The sequence below is a fragment of the Sclerotinia sclerotiorum genome, genomic scaffold (genome assembly GCF_000146945.2).
Source record: "Sclerotinia sclerotiorum 1980 UF-70 scaffold_10 genomic scaffold, whole genome shotgun sequence".
Classification (NCBI taxonomy): domain Eukaryota; kingdom Fungi; phylum Ascomycota; class Leotiomycetes; order Helotiales; family Sclerotiniaceae; genus Sclerotinia; species Sclerotinia sclerotiorum.
In genome coordinates, this window is record NW_001820826.1 from 1 (window position 1) to 21,525 (window position 21,525).

A 21,525-nucleotide genomic window follows, 5' to 3' on the forward strand; every position below is an offset into this window, starting at 1 on the left:
ATTATTCTAATAAGTTGAGTTGAGAATTGAGTTGAATGAGTTAAAAAGTTCACAAGTCACATGTACCTGAGGCTTAAGGTTGGGTTGCACCAAAGTTTTGCCAAGGTTTTTTTCAGATTTTCTATTGGAGTAAAATTGTTAGGATCGAGCTTCATTTAAACAAATTTCTCATTTTCTTTGATCTACATTAAATAAATCTTACATATAATAAGGTTTTAATATTGGCAAATCGACAATTATTTTTAAAGAAATTAAATTTTAAATAATTGATATTAAATATTTTTTATATAAAATAAATGTTTTTTTAATACTTATTTAAAATTTTAAAATTGATATTAAATAAATATCTAAAATCATGATTCAAAGATTTATATGCATTTTTTTTAACATTTTAAGATTTATTTTAAGAATTCTTCATTATATTTATAAGTATAAAATAAACTCTATAAAGAAATTTAATAAAAAACTATAATAATAGTCTTTAATAAATAATAAAAGTTTTTTAATAATTTAAAATAATATATAAATAAAAATAAATATCTTAATTATAATTATGTTTTTGATTAAAATTGCAAATAAATTATTATTAAAATATAAAGAAATATTTAGTAGATAATAAAGATATTTATAAATATTAATTTGTAAAAAATCTAATTTTATATTAATACTATTTTAATATTTAAAGAAAATGTATTTAAATCATTCTAATAAATTATTTATATTATTTGAAATATTATATCAACAAATAGAATTAAAATAAAATAATTATTAGAATATTTAAATATTACAAATAATAAAATTATAAATAAATTAAAAGATTTTAATATTTGGTAAAGCTGGGTTCTGCGGAGCTGGGCTAATCCCATTTAATCCGGAAATTGTATTTTCAAAGCTAGATATTCGAATAAGAACTCTATCAAATAGATCAATATCAGCCGATCCTAATATATAACAATCTCAAACATTTCACAATCCAATTGAAGCTCTTTCTCAATCCACTTTAATGAAAAGTCGTATTGCTCAACATCAAGGGAGCTCACCTACTCCAATATTTAAAACAATTGCAGCTTTAGCTAAGGATATAGAGCTTTTAACTTATGTAAATACACTTTTAACTGCTGAGGTTCATAGTCTCTACAAAACAAATGAAGTATTTAGTAAACGCTGAAGAGCTAGAAAAGCTTTAATACGAAAAAGAGAAGTACTTTCAGTAGAAGATAAACATAATATATTAGAACAAGAGAATGTAGAAGATCAGATACGACGCAATGAATTTACAAATGGTGATTCTTCAGCAAGGAGGCAAGCTACTATACGATGATGTAGCAAATGTGGTAATGCTTCACATAATGCACGAACTTGTCAATTAGATCCAGCATTAGTTGATCTTTGAATTGTATATAATTTAATTCTAATTTATAGTATTGTTGTAATTTTATTTCAATGGAATGTGGGCAATTGAGGTAAAAGTGTACAGGGTCCTGATATGTACAGGGTCCTGATAAACCACGTTAATTCAAATTTCAGCAAATTATATTTATAAATAAGAAAGTTATAAATGACGATTTTCGTCATTTTTCGTGAGGAAAAGTGGCCAGAATTAGGGGTGGCCGGAAAGTAGGGTACTAGACTTAATAATAATAATAGTAATATTTATTATTATTTACTCAATTGATCAATATTCTTCTAAGATACTTTTTTTGATAATTAAAATAAAATTATTCAAAAATAAAATTTATTATTTAAAAATATACATATATAAGTCTAATACCATATTTCTCGACCACCTTTAATCTCGATTATCTTTTTATATCAAAAACAACAAAAATCGATCTCTATAACTTTCTTACTTGTAAATCTTGTAAATATAGTATTTTGAAATCTTAAATAGAAAATTGTTATTTATATAATAGTAAAATCTGAAAATTTCAGATTTTCTATGATTTTATTAATTGAGATATTAATAATTCAAATTTATATTTTCAATTTGTATATAATTTATATACAAATTTGAAAATCATTGAAACTTGAAATAAATTTTTTCAAATATTTATTACAATTGATTGAATATATAGGTATTTTAACTTTTAAATTTTTATAAAAATCAAAAATTATAATATTTTAATTAATTGGATTTCTATTAATGATTTTATATAGTTAAATTAAATTAATAAATTTTGATTTAAAAACTTTAAAAAAATTTATAGTTTATTTTTAATTATTTTTATTGAAAAGTTATTTAAGATTATAATAATTTTTTAAATTTCTGTATAAATATTATATAAATTAAAAGTTTAAAAATTAAATTTTTTAGATTTGAACAAAATCAAATCCAAAAAATCCAAAATCTTTAGAATTTATTAACAATTATATAATTAATTCATAATTCAAATTTTATTAAATTATATTAATCAATTATAAAATTATTAATAAATCTAATATTCTACTTCTCGATCGCTTTTCTCAATTATCTTTTTATATCGAAAATAATAAAAATTAATCTTTATAAATTTTTTATTTATAAATATAATTCAATGAAATTCGAAACATAGATTTTTGATTTATATAATAATAAATCTAAAAATTTCAGACTTTTTACGATTTTATTAATCGAGATATTTAACTTTTAAACATTTTCAATTTTGTATATAAATCTTGTATAAGTTGAAAATCAAAATTTGAATTATTAATATCTCGATCAATAAAATTTTGAAAAATCTGAAATTTTTAAAAATCATTGATAATTATATAACCAATTTATAATTAAAATTTGGATCAATTTAATCTATTAATTATTGAAATAGTAATAAGTGAAAATCATGATTTTCGATATAAAAGAGTGACCGAGATTAAAAGTGGCCGAGAAGTGGGATACTAGACTTAGCTGAAAATGATGATTTTAAACATAAAATAATGATCGACATTAAAAACAGTCGAGAGATAGAATATCGGACTTATATTCAATTTCAATTTTTTTTTTAAATAATTTTGTTTTATATTCAAATTTTAATAAATATTTTATTATTGTTATTTTGTTTTATAATTATTATATAATAATATTTAAAAAGAAATTGATTTATTAATCTAAAAACATTTAATATAAATAAATATTATTTATGTATTCTGATATAGTTAATGATTTTATTCTTTTTGTTAATTTTATTTCTTGATTTATAATCAATCAAGATAAATTACATTCATATATACTAAATGTATATATAAACAAAACCTATTTTTTTATAAAAAAGAATTCATAATTCTTTTATATCTTTCTTTCACTTTTCATCTCTCTATCTCTCTCTTTCCTCTCGCTTTATTATAGATCCTTATTATAACTATATACCATGGTTGTCTAGTAGCTCCATCAATTCCTTCCAATTCACAGAGTTGATGGGGCGCAAGCAATAGAAACATGAGAAAGAGCCTCTGAGTAGCATTCACTTGCCTGGACTGGTGGCCTGACCTGAAGTGTTAAGTTTTCTAAACGCTGTGATTCTCGCCGGCTATTCAATGCATCTACTGTTCGAATAGCTATATGCACAATTAGATGTAAAGGTTGAGTGAATATAGTTCATGGACTTCAAAGTCCCTACCCATCCAAGTTCTTCCGCTCTTCGTTCGTTCTTCACCCCATTCTCTTTGTATTCAACTACAAGCCGCAAAGCCTAAGAAGCAGCAAAAGCTTAAAATACAACATTCATCACCACCTAGGAAAGTTACTCGTATCCAGAAACGTAGATGAGTCTTAAAGTACTAAATCGACTGTCTTATCATTCAATTTTAGGCTAATGATGGGATACTACATAACTACATATATACCCTAGCTTCCATCACAAATACGCTGAATCTCGATACTGCGAAATGAAAGATAATGACAGCTCCAAGTAGTTAGACAGACAAAAACGGTACCATAAGCGCTCGATCTTTTGATGCTGGAAGCTCATAGCATTTCCCAATCCTTCTGCACACAATCTCACCTATAACCTCCTCCAATACCATAGTGTTCACTTCAATTTAGTTGCCCCATCCTTCCCATCTCCCCTCGTCACCCTCCTTCTGATCGGGGAACTCAGATGGGGGATTCACTTTCTCAATGTCTCCCTCTGGATGGCCCCCCTCGTCAGGCGGTGCATCTTCGACATGATGCTCAAATGCTCTTTCTTTTCCGCTCTTTGCAAGAATATCCTCAGCAATACAGAATGCCAAGCCCACAATAGTTTCATTGGCACCATCTTCCGTCAAAGCCTCCTCCTTCGTCGGTCCTGGGTTAGTTGCCTTAGGCTTGATCATGGCCACCGATTTGGGTTGTTGAGGCATAGCAATAAGTTCCCATCCATCAGGCAAATATTCTTTAGTCTCATCGAGAGAAAGTAACAGTGCTCTCACCATTTGATCCGTGAGGTTGATGCCCGGAACAAGGTCGCGTAGCATATCCCATGCTGAATCAGGATCAACAACAAGCGTCCACGCGACGGGAAACAGTATGGCTAGGAATGGACCCGCCACAGGGATCATGGATATGAGATTAGTGAGTACGTCTCTGAAGAAATCATTAAGCCAGCTGGAACGCTGAGCGGGTTTCCACTGGAGATCTAATCCAAAGTTGGCTTTGGCGACTGTGAGCCACTCAACATCATATTCATGCCTGTAAGTTGTAACATTACGTATGTTCTGTGTTGCAACACTATTGTTGGGAACAATTTTGATGAGCCTAGCTGCGTATGGATTTTGTTTACGGAGTTGACGGGGAAGGGCAAGCAGTTTTAGCAGTTCATGGACGTTGAGTCCGATGGTATGGCCATGGTGAACGCCTAGACCTGTAGTGATATTCATAGCATGAGTAACCATGCTATTACCGCCACGCCAAACGGCAACAGTGCGGTTTTGAGCGAAATTTATTTGGACAAAGCAACATAGGTTCTGGTTGCTCTCAGAGGCGTAGTAGGATAGGGGAAGATAGATAGCTCGAATGTGGGCAACCATCTATCGGGAGATGGTCTTGTTAGTTATTGCCTTCTTTTACTTTCTGAGACATTGAGGTGTGTTGAATAACTTACATCTATCCAGATCCATTCACCTGGGTGAGGCATTGGCATATGCATGAACCAAGACTGAAAGGTCAGTGAATGGAGAAAAGGTAGGTTTCAGAGGAAAGGATATACCTGATCTGAAGCTCCATACCACCAATCATCAAAGGTCCTAGGATGTGTACAAAGCTCATGTTGCACTCTGGTACGGATACTACTTTCTGATGCACCATAAGAAAAGGGCAAGTAATTAAAGCCGCCATGATACGATCGTAGCAATACTCTCGTGATAGTGTAAGCTGTTCTTGGATGATCATGTCCTCTGCTATTATAGCCTGAATTTGCATCCCATGAAGAATGCGCTGGCCTATTCCAGATATATTCAACCATCATATGGTTTTTGAAATGATTGGGGTTGTTAGCATCGTAGGAATAATGAGTGGGCCGCCGAGCACGTAGACCATTTCGCACAAAGAAGCATTCTCCTTCGGGGTATGCGAGGGCCATGGTGAAGGGTCTCGAAATAACGCTTCTAAGTATTGAATGATCATAAATTGTAAGTTATGACTATAGTAGTGGCTATTGGCGACTATTTTTGCGAGATGTGAATTTTGATGTATGGGTAAATTGTTGACCTTTACATTATCTTGTTCTGTGAGAAAATCGACGGCTATAAGTATTCTCTGAGAGCCTATTACCTCCACTTGTGAAAGCCAATTCATTATCAAATGGATTGCCATAATTGGTACTTTTCCTATGATTCGATTAAATATAATGCAAATTACGTCGGCAGCATACATGTGTAACACCAAATGCTCTAATTCTGGGCCTAGAAAGCATCAGCATCAACGGACTAGAATGGTATTGAAGGTACAATGATGAGAGAGGTGCCTGTACGAGGCCCGAAGTGGAAAAAGCAGAGAAGAAACGGCCACTCAAAGTGATGTAATATCATAAAGTTGGAGAAGAATGGCGCACCTCAGCCCTTTAAAGAACTTTGCTGCTTGATTAGCTGGCACACCACCACTCTTTAGGACCAATCAAATTTTCCATGCATTTCTTCAGCTGGGTCTCTGAGCAGAAAAATGAGGTGGATGTAAACAGGAAATGAATGCAAATGTGATTTGATTGGAAATATGGCTTGGTGGGGCAAAAGCCGCTTCCCTCATGGTTACACCAGAAATACTACTACCACCTATTATTGTAGCATCACCCCGCATATACTGTATGGTTCAAGAGAGATGCTTCTACTAAGTCTAATACCCTACTTTTGGACCACCCCTCTTTTGGACCACTCTTTTACACCAAAAATTATCATTTTCAACTATTAATAATTCAATAATTAATAAATGAAATTGATTGAAAATTTGATTATAATATTTTCATATAAATATAAATAGATTCTGAAAATTTCAGACTTTTTGTGATTTTATTGATTGAGATTTTGAAGATTGAAATTTCGATTTTTGATTTGTATAAGATTTATATATAAATTCGAATAACATTAAAATTTGAAATAATTTTTCAACGAAAATTATTAAAAATAAATTATAAATTTTTTTAAAATCTTTAAATCAAATATAATATAATAGATTAAAACTTTTATTTTTATTTCTAGATTTTATAAAGATTAAAAATTACAATATTTTAAATAAAAGAATTTTTATAAATTATTTTTCGAAATAAATTAATTTATTTGATTGATTTTGATTCAAAAAGTTTAAAAAATTTAAAAAATTTATAGTTTATTTTCAATCACTTTTGTTGAAAAGTTATTATAGATTTTAATAATTTTTTAAATTTGTATATAAATCCTACACAATGCCACGATTCACCATTAGGATTAGTGTCCTGGGATAGAAAGGAATCACGTGATAAGGAGCCCTGAGGAGCCAGAAAGCTCCTGGGGGCTCCTTTTATTGCTCATTATATAATCAAGAATAGTTTTATAGTTTAGGAGCTTCGTGCTCAACTTAGTTATCAATTAGTTTACCTACATTCTACTTGATCTAGTAACGACTTCACTTCCCAACGTCAAATTCCATGGATATAGTGGTAAACGATTCTGTACCGGCAGGCAGCGGGCTGCCTGAGGTTTCGGTCTGATTGGTAGTTGTGGGTTAAGGCTTTATCACTAGTCTTCACTTGGAAGTGAAGTCGTTACTAGATCAAGTAGAATGTAGGTAAACTAATTGATAACTAAGTTGAGCACGAAGCTTCTAAACTATGAAACTACTCTGACTATATACTGAACAATAAAGGGGGCCCCTAGGAGCTTTCTGGCTCCTCAAGACTCCTTATCACGCGATTTCTGATGGTGCGTGCGCATACGATCTTCAGGTGACCAAGATCACATACTAATTCGATGAAATCTGATCGTGTTTGCACACGGCCTAAGCTCTCCTAATTAATCAGTTTGCTACCATCGTAACACCATCAATCCTAATGGTGAATCGTGACAATAGTCTTAATCCACAACTACCAAAAGAAAATGAACAAAATGACCATTTCAATTCTTTTAAAAACCTTTTACTTTTTAAAAATTTAATTGAAGTTAAAAAGAAGTTTAAAATAATAATATAATATTAAAAATATTATTTAAATTTATAATAAAATTCTAATAAAAATATTAAATAAATTCTCAGTATATAATAAATTAATAATTTTTTTTAAAATATTAAAAATTGTTAAAATGAATGGTTCCTGCGTAGCACGTGCACAGGGCACTAGTCCTATTAGGACTAGATTGAGAAGCTCTCTGTAGGAGAGCTTCGCACTTCTGTAGAACTGTAACGATACTGTACTGAAGGCAGCGGCTGCCTGAGGTTTCGTTGGGTTGGTAGTTATGGGTTAAGGCTTTATCACTGGTATTCACTTGGAAGTGAAGTCGTTGCTAGATCAAGTAGAATGTAGGTAAACTAATTGATAACTAAGTTGAGCATGAAGCTCTTAAACTATGAAACTATTCTAACTATATACTCATCGTTTCCCTGGATGCTAGCTCTGCTAGCCAGCTAGCAGAGCTATCACATCACGTGATCTCTTATTGGCCTCAGGACACTAATCCTGGGACAATTCGTCTCCTGGGATAATATAGCTCCTAGGATAATTGTCCTGGGACAAATATTATCCTAGGACGTTTATCCTAGAACGAATAATGTCCTAGGACACTTGTCCTAAGCCATCACGGTTGCCTAATTGATTTGTCCTAGGATTCCTCATCGATAAGGGAACCACGGTAAACAACAGCCTAAACCTCCGTACTTGTTTTTATTGTGTTATAATTGTCGCGATTCGTGACAAGAACTTAGAAGAAGAGTGATTAATACACTAGACCAATATTACCTCAGTTCTGCCCTATCAGCTTCCCACTATTCCCTGTGTAAGGTCATTCCTTTTAACATAAATAATTATATAAATAATTTAAAAGATTACATATATTTAATTTGTAATAATTTTAATATAATAACTTTTTAATATTTAAAATTACAAAATAATGAATTTTTCTTATAAGAATAACTCTTTTTTGGTTTTTTAAATTTTTCAGTTTTAAATATATATAAATATTAAAAAAGTATATCTTATTTCATTTTTTATTAAATATAAATTAATTGTTTTAATTTATTCAAATGATAATGATTTAAAAAGTTGAAAAATCATTAATTTTAAATACAATTTCACTTAGTATATATATAATAAATAGATTATATAACTCTTTTATTTATATAAATAATATATATTTGTTACGAGGTTTGCCGTCTAGATCACGTGGAAGTGCTCTAGGCTCTCGAAGTAGGTTTATAACTAGGCGTCAAGCAGGGACTTGAAGTAATGACAATAATGATATGCAATTCGTAACTAATAGTAGAGTATACTAAATGATTGATCTTGAGCACGAAGCTCTATACAAAAGAAATCCATCTTGATTATATAGTCCTTCGTGCCTATGGTTAACTAGGAATCGTCGTTCCTGGGAACGAGCGTTCCTGGTTGTTCCTAGGAACGTTCGTTCCTCACCGTTCCATCACATGTTTTATGGTCATGTGACATACTAATCGTTTTGGACGTAACAATATTCTAATATATAAAAAACACTATCAAGTCTACAAAACATGGAATGTCACAGTCAGACAAATAGGTGATAAAAGTAATAGTATCTGTGACCAAAAGGGTGTTTATAGACCAGCAATTGTATTTAACTTAGAATCTACAGGTGAAGAGCACCTGTAGATGGGGATAGCTACTCTATATATACACAAATGAATAGCCTAGCCGCAATGGCTAGGCAAAAAGAAGTCATATTTATTCCTCCAATGATCTTACTTTACCAATAACCATTGATACCTAGTACTTGTTCCGGATCTGATCCTCAGGTCACCTAAATCGTATACTAATCTCGAGTAATCGTATCATGTGTGGACATGGTTAATGTACCTGAGGTTTCTTATATAATAAGGGTGGGAGGAAAGCAGGGATTTCCGTCACAGTATCAAATTTAGGATTCTGGTGGTCTCCGCATGGAACTTACATAATTGTAGATATACAACAAGAAATAACTGAGGAGGATGAGTGGTCAAGTGATGAATCAAGACGGGATATGACATTGTTGTCTGCTTTGTATTGGAAATGAACACATGGATCTAGAGGATCTTGTAAAAATTCTCGCCCAAACATTATTTGCTCCGATTTTACGTTGCATATTTACAGAATACTACAAATTTTGTTTCTCGGATCTTGAATTGAGGTTTGACTAGATAGGTGTGTTAAAGCTTCATTCAGGCCTCAATCATCTCAGAAACCAAATCCATATGCATCCAATCTCAATCCAAACCATGCTCACTCTCAACTTCAAAAATTCAGTAGCTGTGTTCCAATATTATTGATCGGAAGTCTTTGGTTGCATATTTGCATCATTATCTAATATCTCTCCAGCTGAACTGGTGGTCTTGAATCTAAATGGACTAGCTATTCTTCGTTTCCTTGCTCCAATCATCATCTATTTACCAGTCATACATTTGACAAACACAGTTGATTCTCATTCATCTCATCCCTTTCGCACTTTACACTCGTCGATATACTCCCACGCTTTACCTTCATCCCCGCCTCAAGTACTGATTCGAAAGTTTTGTTGAATCTCTGATGCGTATTGGTTTTCGCACAGCAGCCTAGGCCACTAAGAAGCTGAAGGTCCCAAGCTAGCAACTATACTCCTTCCTAGCGACTTTACTGGATGGCGGATACACAACAGATCCGAAAAAGGATCCTATGCATTCACTCTATATGTTTCCTGAAAAAACTTATTTCAATGAACACTTCAAATAATAATCCAACAAGATTCTGGTCGACTTTTTTGTTTATCACCAAGAGTAAAGCAGTTAAGTTAACATTGGTGGCGCAGCTAGGGAAATTAACATGGTTTAAATATTTAATCTATATCAAGTACGCATCAGACATACGACAAAACTTATGAAAGGCCTAGTGGGTAGATGCCTGAAGTAGCTGGGATGAAGGGGAGGAATCTCATACGACTTCTAAAATCTTCACATTCAGATCAACTGAATCAACCCATAAAGCACCGGATCAAGTAGTAAGTGATAAGTATGTATAATTTCCAACATTCAATCTTAAAGCTAAGTATCGCCCCAAAAGCGTCCAGTCTAATTTGCTCCGCCGCGCCACGCCAAATGAGAGGAAAAGCAAGAATGACATCATCCCAACCTCTATTTTGTGCATGTAAAACAATTCGACACAACCATTCACTTCTAAATCATCGTCTCACAGAGCACCATCTATTCATCCGAGAACTCCACTGCTACACTGGTATCCAAATCGCTAATCGTACCCTCTCTTTCGCCACCTGTGTCCCCGTCGGCACTTTTCCCGTCCAGTTCCCTACACAACCTCCCGAGTAATCCCTCCACCCTTCTCATACACTCCTCCAATTTCCCCAGCCGCACTCGGATATGTTCTCCCTCCTCATCACTACTCCCCTCGTTCAACAAATCCCTCAAATGTTTTGGGATACTCATGCCTGCAAAGGGTGCTACGGAATCTCTTCTGATCCTCTTGGAACTATTAGCCGTATCTCTCCTCTTCATGTTTTCTCTCGGATTAACATTTTTCTGTCCAGGTTGCGACTTCGATTTCGTCGATGCATCAAATTCCCGCGCAAATTCATTTTCGAAAAAATTCCGTTCATGCGGAACGTCATTAGCCGCCTCGATCTCAATTTCATTTGCGATATCACTAGGAGGCTCCACTTCAAACACTGCTTGTAAATCGCCATGAACGCTGAAGCCTCTTGAGAAATCCCAAATTCGGGGACGGGGTGGGATACGGGGCAATTGCTCTGCTTCTTTTTGACGACGGGGGCCGGCCCATAGCTGACGTCGCTCTAAATAGCCAATGAGGAGTAAGAGCGGAGCATTGAGGAAACGCACGGCTGCTACGTTGATCTTATGGAACCAGCGAGGGGTTAGGACGAATTTGAGGGGCATGAGGACGAAGAGTGCGAGGATGTTGAAAGGAGGGAAGTAGGCAAACAAGGAGTCTGATTTCACTCCTTCGAGGGTGAGGACGGCGCGACGGAACTGGATCTCTGCGGTGGCGTTGGAGACGATGGTGGAGAACGTTGTCGAGAGCATGGATACGAGGATAGTGAGGAAGAGGGTGTTGCCAAGAAATGCGAAGGTAACCATGAGGATGGGACCGAGAAGCCAATGGAACTGAGCAGACGTTGTAATGCCTGTGCCGTCAAGTCCAAACCATATCCAGAGCATCCATTTTGAGACAGTAATTGGTTCGTGAATACCATTGCCAAGCCATATCATGGAAAGCAAAAATCCGGCAAAGCACCATACAGCTAAAATGGTCAGGACAGTGAAATCGCGCATCATGGCTCGGAGAGAAATAAAGAGCATGTTTTCGGACATGAGGTTGAATGCTAGACGTGGAACGAGGACGGGGGCTCCCAAGGCGAGGACATCTAGAGCTTGTTGACCAGTGCCAATGTTATCAGTGCGCCAGCCCCTCAAGCGTAGTACGAGATAAAACCCGAAGATTGCGGCGAATGTGACATCGAGGAATGACCAGAGATTCTGGGTGTACACGTGCCATCCGTGTTCCAGGATAGAGCAACTGCATCTAACGTTAGCAAGGGTTGTCAGATTCGACTAGAATGTACCAAGGAACTTACAATTGATCCAAAGACCAACCTGATGTGTAGATAATGAAGAATAATTCCATCCCACCAAATGTTGCGGGATCGCGGTCTGCCATTACATACAAATAGAAAACCAACAGTAGCAAAAAGTGACACACTTCCAAGTAATTCCTCGTGCGAGGAACTATCAGTCTATATTGGTTAAACAGTGGCGCCTCCCTCGGATTATACAACGAGATGGGCTTGTTTTTGTAGTGATCAGGCAGGATATCCATGAACGCCGTTGGCGTATATATGACTCTTCCTTCATATATTGCGCTTATTACTTTTTGACATGCCGACGAACTGAGGAAAGCTTTGCTTTGAGATATAATGGCAATTTCTAGGGCTGGTAGTCTTCGATTGGCGCCTGTGCGGGAGTGGACGGCCCAACCAAAGTTACTGCTCTCTCGAATGACATTATTCGGAGCACCTTGAAAGGGATCAAAACCTCCTACGAGGATACGAGAAAGGAGAAGTAAACCTTCTGAGCCGGTATGGTCCTCGTGGAAACGGCGAAGAACTCGATTGGCAACTATTTCGCACAGATGGGCACGTGTGGTGCAAATGCTTTGTTGATGCGGGAGGGCCAGTTGTTCACGTTGAAACTGTGTCTTATTGACGAGAAGACAGTAGACTGGGGTGTATTAGCATTCAAAACTACGTGTCAATCTAGAAGCAAAAGTAAAGACTATGGAGGGATGCCAAGGATAGGATCGAACAGCCCCCCGAGGACTACTCGGAGCATCATCCAAATTTCATCATCTCTTTACAAGGCTCCTCCGAATACTCCGCCGGTTGTTATACTAGTCTCCTTGAGAAAGGTACGCAATCAACTTCTTCCTAGCATAGGATGATTTCAAAGATGGAGATAGCAACATACCGACGGACAAATCGTCCAAATCATACAGCCTATCCACCAATGGTCTAACCACCGAAACATTGAGTCTCGGATCCCTGAGCTGTTCTAAACTGTATGGGTCATCTATCTCCTTCATCAGCCAAAATGGTACTTCAAAGTTTCAATCTCTTTCCCTCAATTAAGCTCACCAATGGCCGAAATAATATCTCTCCTTATCCTAATCACCTATCAGCATCACCTCCAGCCAAAAAGCAAACTGGAGTGGGAAGCGAACCGATGAATTGTCTTGTAAACCGGTAGATCCCCAAATTCATCCTGGGGATAACATATATCGCCAATGGCATGAGGGTGAAAACATGCATGGCCATCATGTCTTCCTACAAGGGTACTCCTAATTTTGTTTCCATTTTCTCTCGTTTCTTCGTCGTTACCCTCTAAATCTACCTCCGGCTCAGGTGTCAACAACTGTGTGGTCTCCGTACTGGCGTATATCTCATCTTCATTTCCACGGGAATTTCTAGGATAATTTCTAGGTTTCGAAGTTCTAGGAGAAACGGAGGAAGAAGACTGACCCATCATGCCCTAACGGACATGCCCAGACGTCTAGGTCGATGAATATGGTAATGAATAATGGTAGCTAGTAGTATTTATTGATAATAAAAATACTTGGAATACTTCACAGGGCAGGATCCAGCGCCTGTTTAAGAATTTTATACCATGACGCAAGCGTGAGATGATGTGAGTGGGTTCTGAATCTTCTGATACACCCATTTTTGGATGCTAAGAGGGGTTGTGTGCGTTGTACGATAAGGATTGAAAACAAACTTTAAAGCGGCGAGGGTTGAGGGCACGAATAATATAAATGTAAGACTTAATTACCTAGGTAGGTTACTAATTGAGAGGTGGATATGAATGAATAAATAACTAATCTTATTACATAAAAGAAGCTATTCATAAATCGCCATCAACATCAACATCAACATCAATATGGTTATTATTTCGAGATAGCTAGTGAAACGGAACGAATGGGAAAATTTCTCTTCATTCCATTGTTTCATTCCCTGGTCCTATCATTTCGCTGTCCCCTATTTCATTCCGTCTCCTGGAAACTAACACAAAAATGTGACCATCTCTCAAACACGCTACAAACTTTTTGTAGCGTTCTTTCATCTGGCCTGTTTGCGATGAAAGAAGTGATATTTGCTGCCGGGAGCGGTGCCTAACATCAAAACATGTGTTGAGATTCCACGGTCTGGGCAGTTTTCCCCAGTAGTTGATGAGAACAGAGCTGTGCTTACACGAGGAAAGTGGGAGTTTTGGGACGAACAGAAGACGGATTTGGTGCATATGTTGCGTACCAGAAAGGAATTACGAGAAAAGCGGTAGAGGTGTTGGTTGAAGAGATTACCTAGTAGTTATGTTTATTTGTTTGTGTCTTTTGAGGAAGATGGGAGGGCTGACTAAGGAGGAAAGAAAGAGCTAATTTTAGAGTATAGAACACATCGGTATGAGCGGCGATGGATGCATGTCACATGTATACTCCCATTCACTTCTTCCTGCATTTGCTAATCATATTTGCCTGCCAACAAACAGTAAGTGAAAACGGCGGTACCTTTCCTTTGTTGCATAGCACTCATAGCAACCTATTTAACTCATCTTTTGAATCTTCACCTCCGTCTTCTCCCTCAAGATTTATCTCACCATATCTTTAGGGGTTTCCTCAACTGAGTCTTTTAAGTCCATAGCAACAATCCCATCTCGATCTAGACGTGATCTTGATCATGGCATCCGGCTGGGCTCCTGACACGAATCCTATCGAGCTCGCTGATGGTACTCTGATTTGCGAAAGGCATCGTCAAATCATCTGTCATGTATGTTGCTGTGATTATAGCTTCGCACAAGAGCTTCGCGATGAGGAGGAACAGGCTCTTGAAGATGCCGGGAATGAAGGTCTACAAACCTTCTCTCAAGCTCACTCTGGCGATGAACTTGGACATTCGACGGATTTTTTCTATTCTGTTGCTACTACACCTCGTCACCCTACTGCAATGAACAGTTCCGGTTCTCGAGATAGACCCGAAATGCCCTTCGCGTCGGGATCCATCCCCTCCATGACCAAATTTGTCCCACCTAGGTCTACCGACAGCCCCAAAATGCTTTTCGAAAGAGCCCATCGTTTCATTCGACGTACAAATCCTCACGAAATACTCATCTACACGGATGGCGCCTGTTTATCTAATGGCCTCTCCAATCTACGTGGCGGTTGCGGTTTCATTGCTTCCCCAACGCACAAAGTCAAGTTCAGACTCGAAAACACCGGCCCAACTGATGAACCCCACCCTCAAACTAGTAACCGCGCCGAGTTGCGCGCCGTGATTGCCGCACTCCAATATCATTACTGGCAAGGTGATTGCTTGGGGTCTTGGACTCGTCTCGTCATCGCTACGGACTCCGAATACGTTGTTTTGGGAGCAACAGAACGGATCCGCGGCTGGATCACGCGGGGCTGGCGAACAAGCGCCGGAAAACCGGTCAAAAATCAAGATTTATGGAAGAAGCTGATACACCAGATCCAGAAGTTGGATGAGCCATCGAGATGCATATACCCTCCTCATGGCACATCAGTTTCATTTTGGAGGATTCCAAGGGAGTGGAATCAAGATGCAGATGTGGAGGCAAAGAAGGGAGCTGAGCTGGAGGACGTGCAAAGATACACGAAAATTCTCGGGTTGATGGTTTGACTTTGTAGGACTAGCGGACTTGTGGATTTAAGGTTAGGTTCCAGTGTGATTGCAGTTAAATTTAACATTTAAGGACTGAGGATTATACACCAAAGGGGGATGGAGGGTGTTTCTCACATTTCTATGTAATCCTACTTGTTCTGCCTTATGGTTTTCCTACTATTCATTTTTAAATAATCTAGGGAAAAAAAGGCACCCTCCGGTGAATGGCAGGAACATATCAGAGAATGACCTGGTGTGTACTATTTTTTGGAGCCTTGAGAAATACCCTGCAACCCGAAGATAATGATATACACGTGCATCAATCAAAAACATTTCAGATTTCTATCATTGTGATTTTGTAAAGTACCTCCCCTAACCCCAACAACAATATTTCTCCCAAAACGAAACGCAACCAGTTACATCCCACCAGAACAACACTTCAAGTATTCATCACTACACGAACCCCTTCAACGGCCAAAGCCCCACCGACCCAAGAGACGAGTTAATCAACAACTTCTCCAACTCTTCCCACAAACCCCTCTAACCCAGCAATTCCCTTCTCCCCTCTCTCACTTCCCGCATACAGCCCATGACCGCCACCGGGCATGACCAAAACCTGACTACCCAACTCTATCCATTCCCTAGACGTCAACAATTCAAAACTAACATCTGTAATACCATCCGTCCCAAAAATGAATGGTTCATCTTTCATTTTTCCACCTGGATCAAATATGTCTCCGCCATCCAGTAGGCCCAAACCAAAAACATCATCGACGTCTTCTGTCCCCGTATCCGTGTGTATGTCTTTAGTAGGAAGGTTCGGCTTTAGTTTGAGGACGCGGGCGGAGGCGCGCACGCTAGCTATGTAGATTACCACTACTGTGCCCGGTGTGACAGAGTTAATGTCGCCATCATCGAACGACGCAGTAAAACCACTAGCTGCTTGGAGAGAATGACGAGTTTGAAGCACGTGTTTACTTGGTACCGCCATGACCATTCCTTTTCGAATTCTAGGAGCAGATTGTGAAGAACGTTTCAAGGGACTATCTGAGTGTTCTTCTAGTGTTTCCGAAAAATTGAACACAATGCCTATCGTGCCTACTTGACCAGCTTCGATCGTGTGGACCGGGAGACGGAGATTACGGATACTGACTATATGCGCATTTTGCCATTCGCCTTTGGTGGCTGAAGCAATGGGTGTATTCCGCGAGGCCATCCTGGAAAGTTCGGCTGCTGAAGGATGAGTGAGTGAGGTACCTAGACTGGTGGGCGAAGAACTAGGATCAGATTGAGGGGAACCATCCTCGTAAGAATCTGCTGGGAAAGGACCGACGACAACACTATCCCCAATTGACAGTCTACCGAAACGAAGATGACCGGCAACTACACTTCCCGCATCGATGCCATTGTTGTTAGAGGCTAAAGAATCATAAAACGCTGGTACTCCAAAAACATCTTCAATGTGGAATAGGCACGAAGGTTGCTCTGGATTGAGTGCCATGCCGATATAGTCATGAGGAGTGGGCGGGGTAGGTATCGGCAAAGCTTGTAGAAGAGCGTGAAGCTGGCGAATACCGCTTCCCTTCGCTGCACTTGTAAGAACGATAGGAACTATGGACCTAAGATCTGACATTGCCATTGTATTGATGACTTTTCGAACGGCATCAGTATCCTTGGGAAGTATACTAGTCAGATCTGCATCAACAATATTCTTAGTTTGATCTGGCGGAAGTATCGAAGGAGTTCTCCCAGTTGTTTTGATAGCAGATAGAAGCTTCGACAGTGTCAGGGCCAGACTAGGTTTTGAAGCAAGATCAAGCTTGGTGATCACGACAGCCAAAGGTTTGTCTAACTTCAAACAAAGCTCTAGATGTGCCTTTGCTAGATCAGTTCCTGCCCCAGCCGTGCCGAGTATTTCTGTTGCTGAAGAAGTACTTCCGGCTCCGCTCGAAGCGGCGTCATCTGCTGCGACACATAAAACAGTCCAATGCGGCGCCCAGCCAACCAAGCCTCGCACTGTTGTCCTGCGATACCTCGGATGACCAGCAGAGTCGGAAACAAAGAGAAGCCGGCCGTCTTCTGCTGTGGCATGGATATCCGTCCAGGAAGTAACATTGCCAGAAGCATAGTTTATGACCTGTGAGTCTTTATAACCAATCAATTCCTGTGCCACAGAACTTGTAATTCCTGTGGCAATTTCATGACGATGCTTGAGTAGACTGAGTCTGCTTTTACCTCTACCGTTATCAAGCGTTGTGGTAGACAAGGTTCCCAGAAGACTTGATTTGCCAGATGTGGTGGGGCCGGTGAGAGTAATGCGCAACTGTTCAGTTGTATCCTCTTGTTTGGGAAGAGAGGTCTCGGTAAACTCGCTCATCATAGGCTGGGGGGTATCATGGCGACTGACCGGGACTTCATCGTAACCTCTTGATTTTGCTCTTTTGGAACTGAGATCTGGAGTTATCAAAGCTTCAGCGACCCACAATTTCTCTCGATGCCGGAGATTTTTTGATGTCGTCTGGTCTTCAGGAACGACTAGCCATGGCTTTTGTTTCTTGATTCGCTGCGGAATTTGAGATCTTGTGGCCTCATCTGTCTCTTGCCATTCACATTCCCCAACAACTACCTTCCGAACAATCTCAACATTGCAGCCAAGACTAGCCGCCATAGCTCTGAGATTTATCAGACTCTCGTCCAGCTCATCGCTCGTTAGACCAACAAATGTGCCATCATCAGAGACCCCAATTTCATATAGTGCTCCACGACTTTCCTCGAGCCCGGCTAGCAGCTTCCCAGGCCTCGAGGGAGCATCTAAGCTCGTTGCGCTGCCAGGCAATCTGTTGCAATCGGAGTTAGCACAAGTTCACAATCAAGTACACATAATTGAATGTCACCATATTGAACTGTGCTATACTGAAAATGGGTCACATTGGCATAAATATACAATCAACGCTATAGGGTCATGCACTCACTTCGGTAACACAAGATCACTTGTAGATGATGCGTGGTATGGGGACGACTGTTGTAGGCGCCACAGCAACTGGGTTGTAAGCTGCTCTAGACGTTTTTGTTTGCTTTGATTGGATGGTGCCAATATGGGGCTAGCTTTCTCCTGATTCAGGGGTTGCTGTTTGTGCTGCTGAGAGCCGGATATGATTGAGCCAGTGCTCGAAGAACTATAAGTCCTCCTTGGTCTTAACAAAAGATGCAATTTATACTCCGTGGGACCTTCCTGTGGTTCCGCCTCCAACTTCGTAACTCCATATTCCGAAATATGACTTGAAGCAGAGGTAGAGTGTAGGGCTTTTGGATATGGTAGAGGTGTTGATGGTTTGGGAGAATCGGTAGGAGTCAACCATGGAGATTCTACCCTTGGGGGTTCCGGTTCATATGTAAAAATCGATGCCATTATCCAATACTGATGCTACCCGCAGCCAATAGCCAATTATCCAAACCTCCGTCGATAGCCCAACTGTCAATGGTACTGATTGTCACCGCCCAGGATGTGCCAATCCTTACTCAACAAGCCGTAGATTCTTCAAAGACTGCCGCCGCAGTATTAATATTTTCCCGATGACTGGGGAAGAGTGTATATTCATATGGTGATTATGTATTCGGAAAGGGTGTAGTAATAGTAAAAGCATTTTGATTTTCGTATTGGAAATGATTACTGAAATGCTGGATAGCTTCAGGAAACTGGACGTTGGTGGAAAGAAGTAGGTAGTAGGTGGTAGATAGGTATCGAACTGAGAATCAGTTATGCGGATATGGCAGAAGTCATGTTGATATAACTTCACTTTGTGGATTGAATTGTTTTCGCATCATTTAGGATGATAATGTAGGGAGGAGGATTCTACTTGATAAAATAACAAATCAAGACGATGAATCAGTCACACCGTTGATCATTCGTTGAAGCATCATTGGGGAAATTCATTGGCTCTGGTAATCCTTATGCCTTATGTCCATAAGCACTGTAATAAGATCTTACACACTCCGTAGTAGGTCATATACGGAGTGTGTGGTGGCTAGGGGGGACGCTCGGAAGTTCCACAGGCTAAGCCCCACTCCTACTTGACTTTTCAGGCATCTTGTTCATGGATCAACACCCTGAAACTCATTTGCATCTTCGACCCGTATTCCCAAGACAACCCTTTGTTACAACTTTTCAACTCTACAAACTACATTTATTTAAGAATAGACTCAGATCCCCTTAAATTTCAATACTTCAATACTTCATTGCCATCTCTTTTTATCTCTCAGACACAATAGATCGTTCCTTCCATTTTCTTATAATTCTCTATTGAAACCCTTTAATTACCTACCTTTCGACCAAATAATCGTCAATCTCATTGAATTATCACAATGGGTCTCTTTTCACGAAAAGACAAGAACGCCTCTCCTGCTCCGGCGGCGAATCCTTATGCCACTCCACAGCCTCAAGCCGATCCTTACGCGCAAGATAGCAAATATGCCAACATGCCCGCCCAGCCCACTCAATCTCCATATCAATCAGCCAGACAGCAGCAGTATACCGCTCCAGGAACCGGGAATGCCCCTGACGGCCCTCGAGGTGGAATGGGCGGCTCCAATCCTCGAGCTCCGGCTCCCAACGGTGGTGGTTACGGATCAGATAAATATGGAAGCGGCGGTGGATATGGCGCAAACAGATACGATGGCTCTTCCGCCAATTCGGGATCAAAGTATGGCCCTGCAGGTTATGGTGGCCTAGGACGAACAAACAGCAATGATACAACTACAACGGAAGACAACAAGAATGAGCTATTCGGTGGCGCGAAGGATAGATACGCACAAAAGGCAGCTGCTAACTCTGATCGACCTCCGCCATATGGTGCGCAGTCAGATTCTGGCCCATCAACTGGAGGCGGATATGGGGCGTATGGCGAAGAAAGACAGCTTACTGCCGAAGAAGAGGAAGAAGAAGATGTACAGGCAACAAAGGCTCAAATCAGGGCCATGAAGCAAGAAGATGTTTCATCTACCCGAAACGCACTGAGAATCGCGGCCCAGGCTGAGGAGACCGGCCGTGCTACCTTGGCTCGTCTAGGTGCACAAGGTGAACGTATTCACAATACTGAAAAGAACCTGGATCTTGCTGCCAACCATAACCGGCTCGCTGAGGAGAAGGCTAAAGAATTGAAGACTCTCAACAAGAGTATGTTCGCCGTCCATGTATCTAACCCGTTCACGGCAAAGTCAAGAAAAGCTCAACGAGATGAGGATATTATCAACAAACACAGATCAGAACGCGACCAGCGTGAGGAGACTAGGAATGCAGCTTTTGCATCCTCACAAAGAATGGAAGCAAACTTCAGGGAACTTCAGCCAGGAGATGTTGGATATCGAGCAACAGCCACTAAGGCTAGTCTTGCAGAGAGGTCAAAATATCAGTTCGAAGCCGACTCTGAGGATGACGAAATGGAGAATGAAATTGACTCCAACTTGGATGCTCTAGGCCATGCTGCCGGAAGGTTGAACCTACTGGCTAAGGCTACTGGTCGTGAAGTTGATGACCAGAACAAACACATCGAGAGAATTATTGGCAAGGTACGTTATTATAACTCATATTTGTCCTGTATAATTGCTAACTATGTTTCAGAGCGACCGTGTCGACGATCAAATCGCTATGAATAGAGCCAGATTGGACCGCATTCACTAAAGTGCATCTTCGTTCACATATACTCATTAATATCA

The 21,525-nt window shown here is 39.1% G+C and overlaps 6 protein-coding genes across 6 annotated transcripts; 2 read left to right on the forward strand and 4 right to left on the reverse strand.

Moving 5' to 3' along the window:
* Window positions 1-4,014: 4,014 nt before the first annotated feature.
* Window positions 4,015-5,090, reverse strand: SS1G_07533 (predicted protein; the record flags this gene model as incomplete). The annotated part of the gene is made up of 2 exons (XM_001590860.1): window positions 4,015-4,983; window positions 5,058-5,090. 2 exons carry the CDS (start codon window positions 5,088-5,090, stop codon window positions 4,015-4,017), a joined length of 1,002 nt encoding a protein of 333 aa, XP_001590910.1.
* A 5,726-nt stretch (window positions 5,091-10,816) lies between these two features.
* SS1G_07534 (hypothetical protein) lies at window positions 10,817-12,305 on the reverse strand (the record flags this gene model as incomplete). The annotated part of the gene is made up of 2 exons (XM_001590861.1): window positions 10,817-12,164; window positions 12,223-12,305. The coding sequence occupies 2 exons, from the start codon at window positions 12,303-12,305 to the stop codon at window positions 10,817-10,819; spliced, it is 1,431 nt and encodes a 476-aa protein (XP_001590911.1).
* Window positions 12,306-13,029: 724 nt separating this feature from the next.
* On the reverse strand, window positions 13,030-13,666 carry SS1G_07535 (predicted protein; the record flags this gene model as incomplete). The annotated part of the gene is made up of 4 exons (XM_001590862.1): window positions 13,030-13,034; window positions 13,112-13,213; window positions 13,279-13,307; window positions 13,365-13,666. 4 exons carry the CDS (start codon window positions 13,664-13,666, stop codon window positions 13,030-13,032), a joined length of 438 nt encoding a protein of 145 aa, XP_001590912.1.
* Window positions 13,667-14,871: 1,205 nt separating this feature from the next.
* Window positions 14,872-15,831, forward strand: SS1G_07536 (hypothetical protein; the record flags this gene model as incomplete). Its single annotated transcript, XM_001590863.1, has 1 exon — window positions 14,872-15,831. The coding sequence occupies one exon, from the start codon at window positions 14,872-14,874 to the stop codon at window positions 15,829-15,831; it is 960 nt and encodes a 319-aa protein (XP_001590913.1).
* A 484-nt stretch (window positions 15,832-16,315) lies between these two features.
* On the reverse strand, window positions 16,316-19,222 carry SS1G_07537 (hypothetical protein; the record flags this gene model as incomplete). The annotated part of the gene is made up of 2 exons (XM_001590864.1): window positions 16,316-18,650; window positions 18,786-19,222. 2 exons carry the CDS (start codon window positions 19,220-19,222, stop codon window positions 16,316-16,318), a joined length of 2,772 nt encoding a protein of 923 aa, XP_001590914.1.
* Window positions 19,223-20,175: 953 nt separating this feature from the next.
* On the forward strand, window positions 20,176-21,490 carry SS1G_07538 (hypothetical protein; the record flags this gene model as incomplete). The annotated part of the gene is made up of 3 exons (XM_001590865.1): window positions 20,176-20,986; window positions 21,038-21,378; window positions 21,431-21,490. The coding sequence occupies 3 exons, from the start codon at window positions 20,176-20,178 to the stop codon at window positions 21,488-21,490; spliced, it is 1,212 nt and encodes a 403-aa protein (XP_001590915.1).
* Window positions 21,491-21,525: the final 35 nt, after the last annotated feature.